This window comes from Dermochelys coriacea, chromosome 1, assembly GCF_009764565.3.
Source record: "Dermochelys coriacea isolate rDerCor1 chromosome 1, rDerCor1.pri.v4, whole genome shotgun sequence".
NCBI lineage: Eukaryota > Metazoa > Chordata > Testudines > Dermochelyidae > Dermochelys > Dermochelys coriacea.
Window position 1 is genome coordinate 50129575 of NC_050068.2, and position 14126 is coordinate 50143700.

The window sequence follows — 14126 nt, forward strand, 5'->3', positions numbered from 1 at the left end:
ACCTCAAAGCGTGGTACTGACATGGTTCTCCCAAAATGAACTAGCATGCTCTGACGAAGGTCAGAGTGCTCCTACATAGCACAACACAGTCTACTCACACCACCTATCTCTAAAAGTGGAAAAGATTTACATAATGATGCTCAACTAAACACCTGCCTCCTATGTCTCCACCTCTTTCTCTTATATTCGACTACATGTTAGACCTCAAACAATCTGGCCTTTCCTTTAGCTTCATCAAAGTCCACCTAGCTGCTATGACAACTTTCCATGATAAAATTGACAGTACCTCTGTGTTTGCTCATCTGATCACTAAATATTTTCTCATAGGTTCATAGATACTAAGGTCAGAAGGGACCATTATGATCATCTAGTCTGACCTCCTGCACAACACAGGCCACAGAATCTCACCCACACACTCCTGTGAAAAACCTCTCACCTATGTCTGAGCTATTGAAGTCCTCAAATCGTGGTTTAAAGACTTCAAGGAACAGAGAATCCTCCAGCAAGTGACCCATGCCCCATGCTACAGAGGAAGGCCTCTTCCAATCTGCCCTGGAGGAAAATTCCTTTCTGACGCCAAATATGGCGATCAGCTAAATCCTGAGCATATGGGCAAGATTCACCAGCCAGATACCCAGGAAAAAATTTTCTGTAGTAACTCAAATCCCAACCCATCTAACATCCCATCACAGGCCATTGGGTCTATTTACCATGAATATTTAAAGATCAATTAATTACCAAAATCATGTTATCCCATCATACCAAAGGACTTCAATCTCTATACCCAGATGTTAGACCTCCTACTCCTCCACGGGACCTTCACTTAGTATTATCTTGCTTAACTCAACAACCATTTGAACCCCTAGCCACTTGCTCCCTCCTACACCTTTCTGTGAAAACAGCATTCTTAGTGGCAATCACTTCTGCCAGATGGGCAGGAGAAATAGCAGCTCTCATGGCAGACCCACCATATACCCTATTTTTTAAGGACAAAGTTACCCTTCAATTACACCCCAAATGTCTTCCAAAGGTCCATTCATCATTCCACATCAATGAACCAATACACCTGCCGACCTTCTTTCCTAAACCACATGCAAACTCTTTTGAATCCACAATGCCTACTCTAGACATATGCAGGGGTTTGTCCTTCTATTTGCATAGAACCAAGCCCTTTAGGAATTCTTCTAGACTTTGTCTCCATCACAGAGCGATCCAGGGGGACACCTATTTCAACCCAGAGACTTTCAAAATGGATTTCTGACTGTATCCAACTCTGTTATCAGATACAGAAAGTTACGCCTCCAGCAGACATCAGAACTCACTCCTCTAGATCGATGGCTACCTCCGTGGCTTTTCTACTCAAAGTTCCCCTGACTGACATCTGTAAAGCAGCCACTTGATCTTCCGAATGCACTTTTGTTAAGCGCTATGCCCTTACTCAGGGCCCCCTCTGGGATACACGATTAGGCAGAGCTGTTTTATCCACTGCATTTTTACCCAGTGCGAAGTCCCCATCTCCTTGAGATACACTGCTTTTAAGTCACTTGGAGTGGAGCACCCACAGGTACAGCTCTCGAAGAAGAAGAGGTTACTCACCCTGTGCAGTAATTGACGTTCTTCGAGATGAGTGTCCCTGTGGGTGCTCCACTACCCACCCTCCTCCCCTCTACTTCAGAGTTGGGGTAGTCTCTGTTGTAGAGAAGGAACTGAGGAGACTGGTCGCGCACGCCTACTATTAAGGTACACTCAGAGCGGGGTGGGGGAGGGGGACAAGCTTTGCGCATGCGCAACTGGTACAAGTACTGCTGTAAAAATTTCTGAGCGAAGGCGCAGGGACGCACCAACACCTGGAGTGGAGCACCCACCGGGACACTCATCTCGAAGAACGTCGGTTACTGCAACTCCAGTACTTGTTTTTGAGACTCTCTTTATTTTTACTTTGACAGCTCAGTTACATTTTCCTTTGGTCTCTCCCTCTATTATGAGCTCCTGTCACCCCAGCACCTTTTTCAGTACAAATTTAGCACTGGCTTCAGCACAGAGCATATGATGTGTTTCTGGCAGTGCTGTCAGATTGATGCCATTTTGATGGTATGTTGTACATTTAGGTGTAGTGGTAACCTGAAGCAAATTCATAGTCATTAGCATAACCATAACATCTGCTGCACAAACAAGTGAAGCTACATAACGACACTTTCACCAGGTCTCGATTTCTGTGTAAGTAACAAGGTTAAGGTCAGGCTTCCTCCTAGAGTCTAAAAGTGCTTGAGTCTACACTTGTGGCAGCAGAGCTACTCCTGTTAGTGCTTTACTGCCTGTATTTCTTGACATCAGATCACCAGTGTATGCATGCTTTTAGGTCAACCTGTTGGTATTTAGAGACCTATCTTTTTTGGACCCTCTCCCCATTTTGAACTGTCTTTTCTCATGGGACAAGAAAATTGTTCTTTGATGAATGAGAATTAGACTGTTTGTTTGGATTCTTTTGGAATGTTACAATTTGGGCCAGCTAGTGAAGGAGCACTTATTTTTGTGGCCTAATGAGCCTTTTTTGTCACCTAAGTTCTGCCTGCAGTTGATACTGTCCCCCCCCCCAATGCATCTATGATCTATAGCAGGGGTTCTCAAACTTCATTGCACTGTGACCCCTTTCTGACAATAAAAATTACTACATGACCCCAGGAGGTGGGACCGAAGCCTGAGGAAGCCCAAGCCCCATGCCTGTAGTCTGAGTCCCAACGTGCAGGGCTGAAACTCTCAGGCTTTGGCTTCGGATGGTGGGGCTCGGGCTTCAGGCCTGGGCTCCAGCAAGTCTAAGGCAGCCCTGGCAACCCCATTAAAATGGAGTTGTGATCCGCTTTGGGGTCCTGATTCTCAATTTGAGAACAATTTGATCTATAGAACAGAGATTACGGGATATATAAACTATCAGAACAGTTCCCTATATACTGTGCAACTACATCATGTGAAATAGGAGCAGCATAGCAGATAGAGCACCCAGAGGAAGTCAGAAAGCTATCTTCACTGCTTCTCTGCCCTTACAATTGAGACCCAAGACTGTGTGGTTTTGAATCACACAAGTCTCTTAATGCACTCTTGTAAACTGTGCTCTTTGGTATGAAGAGTATATACAATCTATAACGACTGTAGTGTGGAGTATCATAGTTTGAAATGGCTGTATGTTTCTCAGTTTCAATATCGGGATGGCAGCTCGCCAATGTATGTTGCTTGCTTTGTCACACCTTGAAACAGGGCCTTGATTTGTGTGACAGTGGGCCATAAGGCTTGAGAGGCCTTGGCAGGGTAGAAAATGACAAGAACTTTAATCTAGAATGGTGGTTTTTCAGCCAGTGACTAGCTCCAAGTCATCCAGTGACCCTCAGCAAAACCTAGCTAATGGTTTTGTAGTGGCATCCCTCCCCTCCAGTGAAAATCCATTGGTAATCAACCCCTTGTCTTTGTTCAAAAGTGACATTCCTGCACCCCCACTCCCAATGCAAGTCTGTTGGTCTGTTAGCCAATTTTCTGCTGCCGTTCTACCACCACAATAGGGGGATGGACCTGGCAGAAACTTCACAGGGTGGTACCTCTTTGTCCACCCTTGCCTCTAGCCAATCATTGTTTTTGGGTGCATCATATGCCATCTCACACTGAAATAGAAAAGATCTGGTAGGTTGTTTATTCATTCTCCCTATGAGTGTTGCATTCTCTCTTATATATTGTACTTTTATTAGAATTTTGCCCTGTCTAGGTTTAAGTAAATGTTTGGGCTCCCAATGCTTCCTTTGGGAAATTATTCTACAGAGTAATAGATCTCTCTCTTGTCATTCAGCCTAAAATTTTCTTTTCCTTAACTTTAATCCAAGGTTCCTGGTTATACCCTCTCTTATGATGATTCCTCTTCCTCCCTAGTGTTTCTATCCCTTAAATATTTGTAGATAGTTATCACATCTCTCCTTTTTTTTTAACCACTGGCGCTCTAATTGGGCTGGAACTGTGGTGTGCGGTTTTGGTTTTTTGAGGCTGCCATCAGGTTCTCAAACGTCTTGGTTTTAATTTTTTTTAGTAAATCTTTCTCTTAGGGATGTAAGGAAGAACACTGTTAAAATATAAACTGAATGCAAACAGATTCAATGGTGCCTGAGTCTGTAAAGAGCCTGACAGTAGTTTCAAGAAGTGTAAACTACTATATTCACCTGAAAGGGATATTGACCCAAATTTTCAGTTAGAATAATTTAAATGCCAATTATTTTCCTGGACACAACCATTTCTCTGCTGATCACAGCATATAGAAAAGGAGAGAGATGATCATATTTTAAAGATCTGTTCAACCTACTGTGACTGCAGTTTCATTTTAGTGCAACAGATGAGTAGCGTTTTGGAGATAACCAGACTTTTTTATCCTTAACTAACCTGTGAAGACAAAAGGACAGAGTGGATGATGGAAGCCTGAAAGGACATTTGAGACACTATCAAGTGGAATCGAGTCTAGCAGAGCCTGGTGGGGCATGTAAGCCGTCCCTCACCAGTATGGCTTCCCCACTGAACAACAAGGCCTAGTTTGTATATATGGTGGACTCCTATCTGTACTGGAGACTGTCTGCAGATGCAGGCAGGCCACCATTGCTTGAGTTGCACTTGATTAACATTTTAAAGCTTTTCTTTATAAATACGAGGGCTAGAAATATGTTTAAGTAAACAAATGCTTAGACAGACATCACATGACTCTGGAAGCCAAAGCCCAAGGCATGTGCATTCAGCCCTGCCTAAAGGTTCAAATAAACTTCACGTAGGGGAGCTAAATTTGAGGAGCTCAGCAGGGAATGGCTAATCACATTTTGAATGTCTAAACAATCCTCTGTGAGAAGTATTTCACTTTTGTGTCAAGCCATTGGAGTTGGGTTTGTAAGTAGAATTTGGGAGAGAATGTCAAATTTTGTTTTTCAGTTTGAGCCCTGGTTATTACTTAAACAAGGTATTTCTATTTAACCTTTTAAAAATGTTTCCTTCTACACTAATCCTTCCAGTAGGGTTGCCAATCTGCCATGATTGTTCTGGACTCTCCAGGACTTAAAGATGAACCTTTCATTAAAGATTGTCATGTGATGAACCCTCTAGGAATATATCCAACCAAAATTAGCAACCCTACGTTCCAGTCCCTTATCATTGTTGTTACTTGACTCTGAACTGTCTTCAGTTCTTCAGTTTCCTTTAGGTAAAGAGGAGCACAGAAATGACCATATTATTCCAGCTGTTGCTGTATCAGAGTTCTCTGAAGATCAGAAGACTGTTGCTTCCGTGGTTTGCGATATTAACTTATGTATGCAGCCAGCCCAAATTGGATAATATAAACATATAATTCAGTGGAAAAAATTGCACTAATGTAAAATTATGATTGCACAATTAAATCGTACGAAATCAAAAAATGCAGAAGTAAATCTTCTTAATTCTGTGTTGCACATGCTTGCTTTGTTGTGTAATTCACTGCATAAGTGTTACTTTTATTGCTATGTTAAGCTTTACATGTAGCCACAAGAACAGGAATAGAAAATACTACATACAGTAGAACCTCAAAGATATGAACACCAGAGTTATAGACTGACTGGTCAACTGGACACCAAGTGAAACTGTAAGTAATCAGGCAGCAGGAGAGACCAAAAAAAACCACCACCACAACAAACCCACTGTACTGTGCCTGCTTGTATTTTAAAGGTAGGCACATCTGAGCTGCCCGTCCTCACCCCCACATGTGGGGCAGCCACTTACAGCAAGACACTGGGGCTGCCAGCCCAAGGCAGCAAGAGCCAGCCAGCACAGCAGGAGCAATGCTGGGGTCTGCACTGCTTTCACCACTCATGCTATTTTTATACCCCCTTCCCACCGCTGGAAGGGAGATGCACTGTTTTTACCCTCCGATACCCTGGCTGGGAGGACAACGCCTGTTTTCTCACACACACAGACACACTGCACACCCACCTCTCTGCCAGGAGCAGGACAAGCTTGCAAACTCATGCTGGGGCTGAGTAGGGAGCTCAGGCCTCGCTGCTGAGGCCTGGCCAGGAATCTCAGCTGTTGGATCTGGAGCCTGAACTGCGCTTTGTTCAGAGTTACGAACATTTCAGTAAAAATAAAAAGGAGTACTTGTGGCACCTTAGAGACTAACAAATTTATTTGAGCATAAGCTTTCATGAGCTACAGCTCACTTCATCGGATGCATTTGGTGCATTTTTTTCCACCAAATGCATCCGATGAATTGAGCTGTAGCTCACCAAAGCTTATGCTCTAATAAATTTGTTAGTCTCTAAGGTGCCACAAGTACTCCTTTTCTTTTTGCGAATACAGACTAACACGGTTGCTACTCTGAAAACGAACATTTCAGTGTTACAGACAACCTCCATTCCCTAGGTGTCCATAACTCTGAGGTTCTACTGTATATGCAATGTGGCTTAATTAGTTTAGCTCTCGGAACCCTTACTACTGCTTTTCTTGAGGTTTAAGATTAACTGTGTAATACTATTTTGTATTAAATATAACTCTTTATGCTAAAGTTCTTGTTTCTTTGAAAGAAAAAATGTCCATGCTCAATAATGTTAACATTTAAATTGTCCCTACTGGAGATGGTTTACATACATACTTTTCTTAGACAGAGAAGGCGAGCTGTTGTATGACTGGGAGATGTTTTTTCTGCAAATTGTGGGTGTTTCTTTGTGAGCCCATAGGCTTATTGTGATGGCTGTATCTTAACAACAGAAAAAGTAAGAACATATATTTTAAATGAAAGCTTTGTTTTGAAGCTAAAATAGAATGCAACAAAATTTTCTGGGACACTCGAGGAATTGCAGGATTTACTGGTTTTGATTTTTTTTATTATTATGCGTTTGTAATTTTATCCTGTTCCTGATTTTAAGGTACCATGGTCAAAACATTTTGCACTCTGTTTCAGACATTTTCAATCTCCCTCAGGCAGATTGCTCTATCAATATCCCCCATCCCTGCAGAACTCAGCTCAGGTAGAGTAGGAGTCTCTGACTAGGTCTACAAAGCTATGTTGAAACAATAACTGGTGTGAAGTCACAGAGGGGCAAGATTCTAATTAGTCTGCTAAATGTTAACAGATGTCTACTGATGCATGCTTAGTTTTCACTTGCGCATAACTTATTTAAAATCTTTCTCTCTCATGCAAGCAAATAAATTGTACTAATCCTCTTTGAGGACTGATTTTTGCTATAAAGAGGGAAAAAAAACCAACAAATTCAGCTTGCGATTAGAATTTTGTTTGGAGTGTTTTTTCTTTCCTTGTCAAAATGAATTTCCACTGAACACATTTTACTTAAACTTTTTGTTAATTAAAAAAAACAAAAAAAACAAAAGCACCTTTGAGCAGAGCAAGAGAGAGGAAGGAAAACTTGTTTGCAGTTTTTTTTTATAAATTCATGTAATTTTAATACATACTGTTGCACAGTCTTTTCCATAGCAGGAGTTATCACCATTCACTCTAGAATCCACAATGTCTGCTCTGTAGTACTTGATCGATTTAATTTATTGAATGTCTACATTTACTGCTCTAGTGGAATATGAGCACTTCCAACAGATGTAGGAGAAAAAACAGTTAAACGTGGCCCATAAATAGGATTACTAAAATTCCATCAATTTTAGGATTATATATCAAACACTTAAATTGGCAAATGTAAGCAGAGCATTCAGCATATAATTGATTTTAAACTTAATATTTCTTCGTTTCCAAATAATCCTTTTTCATTCAAAAGAATTCAGTTGTGACATACAAACTATGTGTTCAAGAATCAGGACACCTACCGCTTAAATGCAGCCACTTATGAGAGGGGAAATAATTTAACAGTGCATAGCAACATTACAGTTTAAAACAGAAAGTGAATGATAATTTTATATTAAAAAGAAAGAAAGACTTTCTAGTTTAAACAGTAGGGGGGAATGAAGCTATTCAGAAGGTTATTACCCAAGTTGAAAATTTGGCCAGGATGTGTAGCATTTATTACCCCATCTCTTATATACAGTGTGATTGGGTGTTTAATGGTCACAATTGATCAGGCCTGCACATTATTTTATTCAAAAGACTGCACCACTTAGCTCATTAACATAAATGTGAAATTATCCAAACTTGTCTATGCAGCCTGAAGGGAGCAAACTTTTTTCATGTTTAATTATTTATGTATTTTTAACTTCAAGAAGAAAAAAGCCTAAAGAACAATCTGGGAACTGCTGCCTGTGAAATTTTGGACTGAATCCATGAGTGCTAGCTTATGGAGTGTGAGAAGCCCAGGATTGAATTTTTTTCATACATAGAAGCATAAAGAAAAAAACTTAGACAAAACTTTCACCACTAAGACAAGACTTTAAGATATAGGTACATTAGACACTTGTTAGGCACGTTCAAATTAGACAACTTTTGCAAGTCCTCCTTGAAACACATTCAGAAACTTATGACAAATTAAAATGATCTTATTTGTTTTTGTATGACCAGAAATTGAATGGTTTCAGAGTAGCAGCCGTGTTAGTCTGTATTCGCATAAAGAAAAGGAGTACTTGTCACACCTTAGAGGCTAACAAATTTATTTCAGCATAAGCTTTCATGAGCTACGGCTCACTTCATCGGATGCATTCAGTAGAAAAATTCAGTGGAAATTAACACATCTTGCAAACACTTGCTAATCATCATTAACTACAGTTTGTAGTTACGTGGTCATGGAGGTAGAAGTGAGACTTTTAATGAAGAGTAACCCCTCCAGTCAGTTAAGCATTGATTTATAGTTTGAGAGAGAATTCTATCTAAATTCCCTGTTTGGGAAGGGATGTTTTAACTACAACAAAGGAAATAGGGATGTGGGGAGACAGGTCACGCTTCGCCCATGAAGCTTCTGCCCTTCTTCCCCATTGTCTTAGAGAAAGTAGTGCTTAATAAAAGGCACTTGTTGAGTTCAAACAGATATAAAAGGGGAAGCTGCATGGGAAACCATTTTTCCTCAGTGTATTTTTTTAATGTGGTCAGTATTCTCAACTAGCTTCTGGAATTTTAAAATTAACTATTAATGTCCTTAAAAATACTATACTCAAATCATTTACTTCATAATATGTGTACTATTTTGTATTTTGTCTTCACAGTCTGGCACTTGTTATAAGCATCCTATAAATGGATTAAATTAATAATACTGTTTCTGGATTGTAGACATTTACTGTAGTTATTGATCTGTGGCCAAGTCTGAAAAAATATCATAATATAAATGATCATAAGGAAATTTGGCAGAGGCTTAGAGATGCAATTAGATCAAACACATTGGAATTACTTATGTAGGATATTAAAAGGTTATCTTTAGAGTTGAGAAACTGACTCATTCAGTAGAAAATCATCTACTGGGTATCATGTAAATCAAAAGGTTAGCAGCTGGTGTGACGATCCACTGAAAACCATGAAATTGGATCAACCTAGAAAAGCCCATATTGCATGGGTACATAATGTAATTGTTCCAAAGTATGCCCAGTAATACAATTTTCTTTATAATTTTATACTAATATTATCAGCTTTATTATTCTAGGGCACCTTTTTAAGGCTGGATCTGAACCCCCCTCCCAAAAAAAACCATGAATATGTTTCTCCATATTGATCAAGTATCATAAAATAGTTTTTTCAAGACTTTTACTAGAAAGGAATTAAACTTTGAGTTGGCTGGAATTAGAAGAAAAAACTGCATTTCTATATCAGCAGAGAGAATCTTGGATGGACATATCATCCAGAATGGGAAAGAAGGGAACATTTAAGGAACCTTACAGTTTAGGGCTTGTCTTCATTACAGTGCTAGCCTGAGGTATAACACAAGTGTTGCCTCTAACCTGATTCCTGTCCACAAACCAAAACCTTTGGTTAAGGTGGTGCTTTAACCTGGAGCTAGCTGGCCTGTCAGAAGTTGTTGGTTGAAGTTCAAGCACTATTGATGCTGCTCAGGCTAGTTACATAGTGGGGATACAACTACATTGTGCTGCTAATCCGATAGTGTGCAGTTCAAGTGTTTTGCAGTGTGGCTATTCTCACTTGAACTAAGCTAATTCAAGAGGAGTTAGCTCAAGTGTAGATAACTCGAGTTAACTCTTCAATGAAGATATGCCGTTAGATACAAGAGAACCTCAAATATATGAACACCAGAGTTCCGGACTTACCGGTCAACTGGACACCCTCTGAACCAGAATTAATTGGGCAGCAGCAGAGACGCACGCATGCATGCACCCACACATGCACACAAATTCTATACTGTCTTGGAAATGTAGCCCTGGGGCTTAGGGCTTCAGCTGGGGTAAGGGAGGGTTAGGACTGCAGCCTCAAGGTGAAGGGGGGTTTTCAGGGCTTCTGACTCTTGGGAGCACCAGGGCTCAGGGCTTTAGATCTGGAGGAGGTGCTGGGGTTCGGGGCTTCAGCCCTGTGGCTCTGTTCCCAGTTTCTCAGCCCCGTGGGGGGTGCAGGGGTTCGGGGCTTTAGCTATGATGGGAGCACTGGTTTCAGCCGCAGTGCTCCCTTTGCTGCCCATAGCTAGAGCCCCGCACGCCCCCAGATCAAAAGCCTTGAGCTCTGGTGCTCCCGAGAGTCAGAAGCCCTGATCCCTGGTCCTCTCTCCCCAATGGCTGAAATCTGTAATGTCTTGTTCGGAGTTACGGACAACCTCCATTCCTGAGGTGTCTAACTCTGAGGTTCTACTATACCAATAATAGGTTTCAGAGTAGCAGCCCTGTTAGTCTGTATCCGATGAAGTGAGCTGTAGCTCACGAAAGCTTATGTTCTAATAAATTTGTTAGTCTCTAAGGTGCCACAAGTATTCCTTTTCTTTATACCAATAATAGTTATTCTGCCCTTGACAATCTTTTATTCATTCTGAAGCCTTTTGCTAACCAGGCTAAACCTCATGGGATACACATCTTATTTTTAGGGCCCTACCAAATTCACGGTCATGAAAAATATGTCTCAGACTGAAAAATCAGACCTCCTCCCCTGTGAAATCTAGATATTGGAGGAATCGGGGAGGAGCTTGTCTGAGCCAGGAGCTCCTATGGTTCACCGGGCTCCAGCTGCTATCCACCAGGCTGGGGAGGGAAGGGACTTCCTCTTCTCCTGTATGGCTGCTCTTGGGGGGAAGATCAGACCCACCTTCAGGTACCTCCACTAGCTGCAGGAAGCTCTGTGACTGCTACCAGCTCTGAAAGCTCCCAGTGGCATGGGGGAGGTCAGACCCACCTTCATCCCTGGGCATCTCTCCCAGTTTCAGGACGCTCTGCGACTCTGAAGGCAGCACAGATGTGAAGGGTGGTAATCCTGCAACCCCCCTATATTAGCTTTGTGATCCTGATCCCCTTTTGGGTCTGCACTCCCGCGGTTACAACACTGACATTTCAGATGTAAATATCTGAAAACATAAAATTGACCAATTTTAAAGCACTCTGGCCATGAAATTGATTAAAGTGGACTACAAATTTGGTAGGGACCTACTTATTTTCATAAAAAGAAGAGGAGTACTTGTGGCCCCTTAGACTAACAAATTTATTTGAGTATAAGCTTTCGTGAGCTACAGCTCACTTCATTGGATGAAGTGAGCTGTAGCTCGTGAAAGCTTATGCTTAAATAAATGTGTTAGTCTGTAAGGTGCCACAAGTACTCCTTTTCTTTTTGACAATACAGACTAACACGGCTGCTACTCTGAAACTTATTTTCATGTGGATCTAAGGGATACAGTATTTAAACGTTCCTGTAGCATAACATTTTACTCATAAAAGTAAAGGAGGAGGATTATCACTGAACAAGAGCTATCAGAGAAGACAAGTTATCTTGATAGTTAACACCTGTAAGCTCAATCAATGGCACTTGATAGAAATACGAAATATTGTTCTGAGTAAGATGGGATCACGTAATACAGTAGTGGAACATTTGTCCCTGAAACACCAGAATCCTGGTACTAATACCGTGTATAAAGTTAGCTGATGAAGGGTACAAAACTGCTTCCTTCACAGCTAGTGCTGAATCATTTGTAGGTGAAGTTAAAGCCAATGTTTGCAAAATAAGCAATATGTTACAAAAAACTACTACTACTTCAGTATGGATTGACCTTGGTATCAGAACTGCTTGATCTCTCTTCTAGTCAATGCTTACTTATTAGTGAATACATTCTTAATCCAGGTCAATCTGGAAAAGACGTGCAATACTTCCCAAAACATGGAGTGTTACTTTCAAGACAGGCCAACTCTAACCAATTGGCTGTTATCTGTGTCTGCATTGTTAAAACAAATAAGCAAACAAAAAGTTTACTAGGAGATGAATTACAAAGTGAAGAGCTGAAGTTTAAATTCTGTTCCAGATGTCTAGTTTTATTTTTATTCTGAAGGACCGATTTAGAGGATTTTTAGATATGTGTATACTAAAACTTGTTTACATGGACTCTCAGGTATGAGTTGCTGAGTAACCTGTTTCAGAGACTTCTGTAGTTGCTCCTCCTTTAGGTTGACAGATATAAAAAAATAATTGTCAATGGATAATTATCATTGAATGGTGGGCTGTTTCCAGTAATGTTACACAGAGATTGGTTCTAGTCGCAGTGCTATTCAATATTTTCTTCAGTGATCTGGAAGATAAAATCACTACTGATAAAAAAAAAAAAAAAAAAAAATTAGTGGACTACTACACACATATTGGCCATGTGGTTAGTAATTCTGAGAACAAGGTAGTCACACAGAGTAATCGGAATGGCTGGCTAGGTGGGGCCAATTCAAACAGAATATGTTTTAATGCAATATTCCACATGATATGCTTTATTATTAAATGGTCTTTAGACATGCAGATCTTATAAAATAAAAGGATATTATAGCTAAGCTTAACACTTAATTTTCTTTATCTGAACCTCCTTGTTCATGTTTTGTGTGCAGAACAAAAGTTAGTTAAATTGTACTTTCAAAAAATCATTTCCTCTACTTTGATTATATGTACAATTTTTGGACTTGATTCTGCAAAGAGATCCAAGTGGGCAGCCACTTAAGCCCATGTGAAGTCTTACTGTTTTAAAATGACTCTTTGGGGATGCAAGGATTCCTAATCCTACATTACTTTACAGGATTGGAGTCAAACGTGATATGTTGATTGTTAGCATTTAATAATAATGCTGTATAACATTAATATATTTTCAATTATTTTTAGTGGTACATGATCAGCATTGTGCACATCTACAATCGTTGGAGAAACAGTGAAATTCGGTGTTACGTTAATGGTCAACTGGTATCCTACGGTGATATGGCTTGGCATGTTAACACAAACGATGTAAGAGATTTTTCTTTCCTTCTTTTTAGTGACTGTTTTATATCCTCTTAAGTGCATGCATAGAACCATAATTCATTTGTACATTCCTATTTGGTTAAAAAAATAGGATTGTATAAATATCAGGCATGTTTATTTTCTTAATTTTTTTTTAATTAAAAAAATCAAGAATTGGGTTATACTCAAGTTATTCCTTTTTTAGTTATATATTTTAAGGGAACATCATCTCTAAAGGGTTAATTTATTTCTTATCTTTATTACCATATAATATCTTATGTTGAGTCTATTTTGAAGAGATATTAATATGAAATTCAGACTAAGTATTTTCAGATTATAGAAAATATTTTAATGTATGATGATATATACAGACCCTGGATAACACAATTGATTGGTAATTATCTTTTTTTTACCTGTGGGACATTAATTTTATAATATAGTTTTTTTTCCTGAAATAGCTAAAATTCAATCTAAACATTATATCTGAGTAACAAAAAAAAGTTGTCTCATTCAGCCAAGTTACCACACACGTCTCATAATAAAAATTAGTTCACTTTTGTTGTCTATCTAGAGTTCTTGTCCTGAGTTCAGTCCAGATTGAACTGTTTTAAATCAATTTTAAAGATTAAATATCCCCATTTGAGAGGTGGAAAACAGAGGCAAAGAGAAATGAAATTTCATGCCTTTAGTCACATTATAATGTGTGTGGCAGGTCCAGGAACTCAGGCCTCTTTAGTTTGAATTCTGTTTCTTAATAAGAAGATTGTCTTTCATGACTCCTATTAGTTGGCATGATGTTAATTAAGTGCCC

At 39.7% G+C, this 14126-nt stretch overlaps 1 protein-coding gene across 2 annotated transcripts in view; it reads left to right on the forward strand.

Annotated features, from left to right (window-relative positions):
• The window catches only part of NBEA (neurobeachin), an 835554-nt gene that overhangs the window by 211789 nt on the left and 609639 nt on the right, over window positions 1-14126 (forward strand). For both annotated transcript variants that reach the window (XM_038414552.2, XM_038414563.2), the window contains exon 7: window positions 13202-13321. In XM_038414552.2, the coding sequence (XP_038270480.1) occupies window positions 13202-13321 (120 nt within the window). The remainder of the gene's footprint in view (window positions 1-13201; window positions 13322-14126) is intronic.